The sequence below is a fragment of the Ovis canadensis genome, chromosome X (genome assembly GCF_042477335.2).
Source record: "Ovis canadensis isolate MfBH-ARS-UI-01 breed Bighorn chromosome X, ARS-UI_OviCan_v2, whole genome shotgun sequence".
NCBI lineage: Eukaryota > Metazoa > Chordata > Mammalia > Artiodactyla > Bovidae > Ovis > Ovis canadensis.
In genome coordinates, this window is record NC_091727.1 from 41,269,863 (window position 1) to 41,277,803 (window position 7,941).

A 7,941-nucleotide genomic window follows, 5' to 3' on the forward strand; every position below is an offset into this window, starting at 1 on the left:
GATTCTCCAGGCAAGAATATTGGAGTGGGTTGCCTCCTCCAAGGGATCTTTCCGACCCAGGATCAAACCAGTGTCTCCTGCATTGCAGGCAGACTCTTTACCACCGAGCCACCTGGGATGCCCTATAAATTACTACATAAGTACAGACTATATAGTCCGTGGAATTCTCCAGGCCAGAATACTGGAGTGGGTAGCCTTTCCCTTCTCAGGAGATCATCCCAACCCAGGGATCGAACCCAGGTCTCCTGCATTGCGGGCGGATTCTTTACCAACTGAGCTATCAGGGAAGCCCATAAAATGAAAGTCACTCAGTCGTGTCTGACTTTTTCCCACTGTATAGCCCATGGAATTCTTCAGGCCAGAATACTGGAGTGGGTATCCGTTCCTTTCTCCAGGGGATCTTCTCAATCTAGGGATCAAACCCAGGTCTCCGGTATTGCAGGAGGATTCTTTACCAGCTGAGCCACCAGGGAAGCCCATTAATATTTCAATGTATACTTAATTACTTTTCAACTCATCATTTTTACTGGAAAAAGTAGAAAACACTGGGAAGACCACCATCAGTTTTGTCATTAAGAATTTTCATCAATGGATATTAACTGTTAGGTGAAAGACTTGGGAGAACAGAATATTCATCCACTCTCAAAAGAGGCTCCAGAGAGGAGAGGAAAAGCTACCTTTATAATGGAGAAACCTGACAGGCAATTCCTTAACCACATGATCAAACTCACAGTCACCAATGATGGAAACAAATGATATCAGGTGCCTCCCATTGTAATGCATTAAAGACAACCACACCTGTGTAGTATTCTTACCAAAAAACATTCAATTTAAATTTAATTAAGATAAAACTGACTAATCCAAATTAAGGACATTCTGAAAAACCACTGACTTGCACTTTTCAAAAATATCACATCACAGAAGAAAAAAAAAAGCTGGGGAACTCTTCTAGATTAAGGGAGGTTAATCTAAAAAATATAACTACATGTGAATCTTGAGTGGACCCTGAATTTCCCCCCTCCAACAAAAAAGAAAAAAACAGCCATAAAACTATTTAAATATGCACTGCTTATTAGATGATAATGCTGTACTAAATGTTAAGCATCTGAGCGGATTATTGTGGTTTGGAGAATGTCCTTGTGAAGAGCCAGACACTGAAATATATAGAGGTGAAATATTCGCAGGTAACTCAGGCAAATTGTACAGAGAAAATTCTGTACTTGAAGAATTTTATATCAACATCTAGTCAATGCAATGGCAACCCACTCCAGTACTCTTGCCTGGGAAATCCCATGGATGGAAGAGCCTGGTAGGCTATAGTCCATGGGGTCACGAAGAGTCGGACATGACTGAGCGACTTCACTTTCACTTTTCACTTTCATGCACTGGAGAAGGAAATGGCAACCCACTCCAGTGTTCTTGCCTGGAGAATCCCAGGGACGGGAGCCTGCTGGGCCGCCGTCTATGGGGTCGCACAGAGTCGGACACGACTGATGTGACTTAGCAGCAGCAGTCAATGCAGTCCACAGACTAGAGAGAGCAAGCAGTTTCCCTTGTACCTGAGAAGTGGTAAGCTAGACCACCGTCTCCCCCGGCGGCACCTGGAGCACTGAAAGGTTTCAAGTGGCGGCAGCACACCACGGAGGGAAAGACAAGGTTGTACGCGCATCTTTGCTTAAATCACTATTGCGCGTGCAAACATGTATGCACATTCTACACGCTTTACGGCAGTCACGCAAAGGCACGAAGGCGAGGCCACACTTCCCGTTCCCAAAGACGGACATGACAGTGGCACGTGCCCTCTGGTGCACTTTACGGCAGAAACACAAAGTCGTGAGGGCAGGCCACGCCTCTACCCTCAAAGGAATGCAGGACAGTGGCACGTGCAGTCTGGCATGCTTTACGGCTGTCGCGTGTAGGTGCGAGACTTGGGGCTAATGCAGCTTCAGGATAGGCTGAGGTTCCAGGTTCTATGCCCCACGTCAGTGTCGGTTAGCTGTTCGTTCATTTGTTGGTGCTCGCAAGCCTTAGCGATCATGGCAGCGGTGGTGGCTCTGTGCCGGAAGGCGATGGAGACCGTGAAGACTAAGGAGTTCCGAGATTACCTGACCAGCACTCACTTCTGGGGTCCATTGGCCAACTGGGGCCTCCCGCTGGCTGCCTTCAGGGACATGAGGGCATCACCAGACATCATCAGTGGCCGCATGACGACTGCGCTCATCTTCTACTCGATGGCCTTTATGCGCTTCGCCTACCGTGTACAGCCTCGCAATTTGCTGCTGATGGCATGTCACGGCACCAACATGGTGGCACAGAGTATTCAGGCGGTCCGCTACCTGAATTACCACTATGGCGGTGGCACCCCGGCAACCACCACTGCTGCTGTCTCTGCCACCTCTACCGGCTCTGTGGATTCTTCTGCCACCTCTACCGGCTCTGTGGATTCTACTGCAGCTACCACCCCTGCAGCTGAAGACCCTATGGCTGACAGCAACTGCCCGGAGATCACCTGCTGTTATCTAGTGACCTGGGACCGTGATTGAGTGGCCTGATCGAATCTCTGCAGCCTCCATGCACTGAACTAATCTTCCTAAAGAAAAACTAAAAAGTTTGGTTTTCATTCTGAAACAGTGCAAATTTGATTGAAACCTGCAGTTCGGTTAATAAAACATGGCAAATAGCACAGAACTGACACTGTTGAGTATCATTTATTTCGTGGAGAAATAAAATGGTTGTTAGAAGTTGAGGGTAGATTAGCTAGTCTTACTCTCTGCCGGGCCTGCAGAGGGTTAATTTATGTAGGGGAGGAAGAGTGAATGAAAAACACTTCAAAGTATTGATTTTTTTTAAAAAAAGGTCTCTTGAGAACATGTTTTTGGTACTTGTTTTGGGTGTTCAGGTTTAAATAAGGGTGCTTAGTAGAATATGACTTTAAAAACTTGATATAGCCACAATCTCTTTATACCAATAAATTCAAGGGCTATTTCTACTAAGGTAAATATTTCCAAGTGGGTTTAAATGAATTCAGTGATATCCAGCTTAGACTTTTCCAAGAGACCACAGAATCTCTTGGTGACCGAGAACAGTGATAGAACCTTCCATGGAAACAAGATAAACAACTCTGAGGTCAGTGGCTATCAAACCAGAATTCTTGGTAAATAGAAAATAAAAACAAATCATAATCCTTTCCTCTTTTCCTCATGCCTAAAAATGGGGGAAATGGCAGTTTGTAAAACTGGTGAACTTATCAGCCAGTGTTGCATGCTAGCTAGGGTTGGGGGTGAGGGTCAGTGGTCAACAATATTAGCTCAGGGTATCCCTCTCTAGGAGGACTTCCTAAGTGGCTTGGTGGTAAGGAATCCACCTGCCAATGCAGGAGATGCAGAAGACATGGGTTTGATCCCTGGGTCAGGAAGATCCCCTGGAGGAGGAGGAAATGGCAACTGACTCCAGTATTCTTGCCTGGGAAATCCCATGGACAGAGGAGCCTGGTGGGCTACAGTAGTCCATGGGGTCTCAAAGAATCAGACATGACTAAGCACACAACACATCCATGCTAGTCCATGAGGTCACAAAGAATTGGATATGACTAAGTGCATGTACACACACACACACACACACCCAGGCTAGGAATCCTATGAGTGCTCAAGGATTTGCTTAAACCTGGGAGCGTGAGAAGGGAAAAAGATAAGGATGGGGTTGTGGGTGTGAGGCCATTACCTCTACAGCAGAGGCTGCCCTCTAGGATTTGATCCCAAATCCCCCAAATCCCTTGGGAGAATGCAGGAGGTTCCAAAGGGATCTACTGGGGAACCTCAATCAATGCAAGTGTTCAAAGGTGCTTACACCCTGCTTCTGTCAAAGATTTCAAATGCAAAGACACTGAAAACAACTCTGAAAGCTTCTGAAGACATCAGGTTTTGGACAAGACAGGCCCAAGATTACCTTCTGTGGCATCTAAGCAATAGTCCTCTTTGGAGGCAGTCTCTGCATTTCACATTTTGCATACAGGGTAAAAAACAAACTCTGGAAAATGACAGCGTATGAGTTATCTGATGCTGTGTAACAGATCACCCCCACACTTAGCTTAAAACAACGAATATCTCACATAGAGTTTTGGAGGGTCAGCAATCTGGGAGGGGCTTAAGTGCTTCTGGCTTGGTCTTTCAGCTGTCAGCTGGGGCTACAGTCTCTGAAAACTTGCCTGGGGCTGGAGGATTCACTTCCAAGCTCATTCACACCGTTGTTTGCAGGAGGTTTCACTTCCTTGTCATGTGGGCCACAGGGCTGCTCACAACATGGCTTCCCCCAGAGAAGGTGTTCCAAGAGATAGAAAGTCCAAGATGGAAGTTGCAGTCTTTTATAGCTTAACCTGGGAGGTGACATACTATCACTTCAGCTGTGTTTGCTTGGTCACATGGACCAACCTTGGTGCACTATGGGAAGAGAGCAGAAGGGTAGGGATAGTAGGAGGAAGGGATCATTGGGGGCCATCTTGGAGGCTGGCTACCACACGGTTCTGAAGTAAAAATTTTCATACCTTTCTGAAACTCAGAAAGTAATAAATCGTGCAAGATCATTGCCCACCTTCCCCAAGAGGTGTCACAAAATGCTCAGTTTATAATTGTGCAATCATTACAAACAAGCATATATCATAGAGGATGGTTTTTGAGAAGCAGGAAAGAAGTCTCTGGAAGACATGGTAGCTTCTAATATTTCAGATAGTTCAGACATACCATAATAAAAAGCAGTTCTAAAAGTTCTGAAATGAATCATAACCTTGGTATCAAGATTTTTATTGAAACTTTAAAGGATTTTCCCCCTTCGCTCTCACGAGTAGAAATTAATATATTTCTAGATTTGTTTTACAAAATATATTTTGTAATTTGAGTATTGCATTTTAGTCAAGGGCCACTGTCTGTTGAAGACATATGAGAGCAGGGAGGTTTCTAATTAACCGGGTAAGGGGAAAGGGAGTAATCCCTGCTGATAATTTTCTGTTATTCTACATTTATAATTTAGAAGCCAAAACAGAGGAAGAAATCCCGAAGATTGCAACGCCTCCATTCTAATGCAAGGCTTCACCTACAGGATCTAATTTGTAGTACGCCCACCCAGCTCAGAGCTCCAACCCTTTGTTGTCTAGGATATTAGTATTTACAGCCATGTAAGTGATTAATACTTTAATAAAAATGCACTCTTCAAATCATTAGGGTAATAATCATTTCATAATCCCCCCAAACTCTCAAACATAATCCTTTCTGTCCTTGACAATTTGACTTAAAACTGTCTACAGGTCTCTACCATTGCTTTATGAAGCAATAACATTTCCCAAATTGGCAGAGCTCTTGTTCCAGAAGTTTTCGTTACTGACACACTTCAGTTATTTCCCAGCACTGTGGTTTTGTATTGAGTTTAATACATAAACGTCTTTGTCTTGAGGTCTTCTGACTTTCCCAGCAAAGCCCAAGATAAAATCCAAAGAACTGCATTATCCTTGCAACCTGAATGCTACAACCATTTTGCTCCTCTAATTCTTTCAAAACTATGAACCTTATACCATGTACCAGGGAGAGGCCAGGTGTGCATAGCACTGCTGGACCCAAACAAGCCATCTGGAGATGAAACAGCGCTGTGTGGGAAGGAAGCTACTTCCTGGGCTTCTCCTGACCCTGACAACTCACAAATGCCCCTGGAGGGGGAGCTGACACCCACAATAATGTAGACCACAATATATTCCAGCAAATGTGACACATAGGTCTTGCAGCTTGAGTTTATGTCTATTATTTTGAAATATAAAATTTTAATGAAAAAATTTCAAAATACAGGAGTGCACGTTGTCATTCAAATTCCATATGGGAGTGTGCCAAGGACAGAAAAGGCAAATTTGACCCCAATTCTTCTCGCAGAGGTGACCTGGGAAAAAAGCTTGGGAAAAGCACACAGCTTTCCAGATCTCCGTTATCTGAAAGTGCCATAGTTTTATAGCATGCTATGCATTGTTATACATTCTGCTTTTCTATCTGTATGTCTCAGACATCATTTCCTAGCAAAGCATGGCAGCCTTACCTCCTCCTTTTTTAACAGTCATGCAATTCTCGGCAACATGGATGTGCTGTGATTATTTAACCAGTCCTCTCTCCATGGCCGCCTGCCAAGACTGCTGTGAACACCCTTCTGTGCACGCTCTGTGCCCTCGTACAGAGATCCAGAAGGTTGATGTTCTTGTACACACAGTTTGCTTTAAAGCCCCCTCTGGACGTGTCTTCTTATATTAAATGCTGGCCACACCTCGTGGGTCACGGGATCTTAGTCCCTAACACCAGGGATTGAACCTGGGGCTCATGCAGTGAAAGTACTGAGTCCTAACCACTGGACCACCAGGGAATTCCCTGAATTCATTTAATTCATCAGAGCAGACAATAAATCCAGTAAGATCAGAGCTCACATACCATTGTCCATACTGTACAAATCTTCACTTTTGCATCTACTTCAGTGCCTGACATGTGGCTGACACTTGATAAATGCTTGTTTGGTAGATAAGGAAAAACTAGATAGATACAAGAGGAATGAAATGAAAGTATTCATAACCCAAAGTTCCTAAGGTGAGAAACCAGATCTTAAATTGGTTAGTGAATCAATATTTGATTTGATCCCAAGTTTTGTTACTTTATATCTAGAAACTATGAAACATTTCATGAAGTTTCTTAGTTTGGTTGGAGTGGGGGTTCCAAGATGAAAGAAAATTGCCACTGTATTACTGAAGTCTTCTAAAGGTATTCCATGAAATGAAGGGAGAAAGAAAAAGCAAGATTAAAGACCAAATAGTAGCATGAAAGATGAAAGCAGGAAGTTACAGGCATATGTGCATTCATCCAGGTTTTACACAATTATATTCAATGCATTTTAATGTAAAAATACACCAAATATATCCCCCACCCCCATTCCCTAAAAATCACATCCTTGATGGGCAGCTGAGTAAGCAAAGGAGCAGGGCTTCACTTGGGCTCGGACTGGAAGCACTTTCTCCAGGCAGTGGGGCATGTGGCAAGTCTGTCCCTGAAGATCCAGGGGCAACATGGCCTAGCTCAGCACCGCTGTGCTTTTGTGCTTAGTCACTCAGCCATCTCCAACTCTTTGTGACCCCATGGACTATAGCCCACCAGGCTCCTCTTTCCATGGGGATTCTCTAGGCAAGAATACTGGAGTGGGTTGCCATTTCCTCCTACAGGGGATCTTCCCAACCCAGGGATCAAACCCAGGTCTCCTGCACTGCAGGTGGATTCTTTACCATCTGAGCTACTAGGGAAGCCCAAGAATATTACAGTGGGTAGCCTATCCCTTCTCCAGGGGATCTTCCCAATCCAGGAATCAAACCTGGGTCTCCTTCATTGCAGGCAGATTCTTTACCAGCCGAGCTACAAGGGAAGCCCACTGGCTTTGGAGATGAGCAGACGTGGGGGAAGGTGAGGGTAAAGCTAATCCCACAGACTACTGCACACAACAGGAGAGGGGTTTGCAGTTCAAGAAACAAATAGGACAAAGCTGAAAGTGGATGACTTTTGGGGTAAGAGGAACAGAGTGAATCTGTGAAGTTGCTGAAAGAAAATGATGTCTTTGAACTTCCGTAAGAATGTTCAAATTTCCTTCTTAAACCTCATAACAAAGGACCAATCTTGGTTAACAATGTAATGAATATTTATATCTATGAATACCTCTACACTATCAGCTGACCCTTTAGTTAAGGAATATTCATCAAGCACACATGGACCACACCCTGCACTCAGCACTTGGAATAACTGAACAGAAAGAGCTGTGATACCAGCCTGGGCCCTCCCCCTATGCTGTCAGTCAAGTTACTGTGTTCTCAGCCCAGCTCTCTGTCTTACCGTCTCAGGCTACCAGAAAGGGGAACTCACAGTTCTGTACTAACTGGAAATG

General features: G+C 44.5%; 1 protein-coding gene and 1 non-coding gene across 2 annotated transcripts; one reads left to right on the plus strand and one right to left on the minus strand.

Annotated features, from left to right (window-relative positions):
• The first annotated feature begins 811 nt into the window (after positions 1–811).
• Positions 812–3,366, plus strand: MPC1L (mitochondrial pyruvate carrier 1 like). The gene has a single exon (XM_070291506.1). It carries the CDS (start codon positions 1,938–1,940, stop codon positions 2,541–2,543), a length of 606 nt encoding a protein of 201 aa, XP_070147607.1. The 5' UTR covers positions 812–1,937; the 3' UTR covers positions 2,544–3,366.
• Positions 3,367–6,312: 2,946 nt separating this feature from the next.
• TRNAE-UUC (transfer RNA glutamic acid (anticodon UUC)) lies at positions 6,313–6,387 on the minus strand. The gene has a single exon. It is a non-coding gene; the product is annotated as a tRNA-Glu (tRNA).
• Between the last annotated feature and the right edge of the window lie 1,554 nt (positions 6,388–7,941).

Coding starts and splice junctions, on each gene's coding strand:
- MPC1L (XM_070291506.1), top strand. CDS start 1,938: ATGCAGCTTCAGGATAGGCTGAGGTTCCAGGTTCTATGCCCCACGTCA.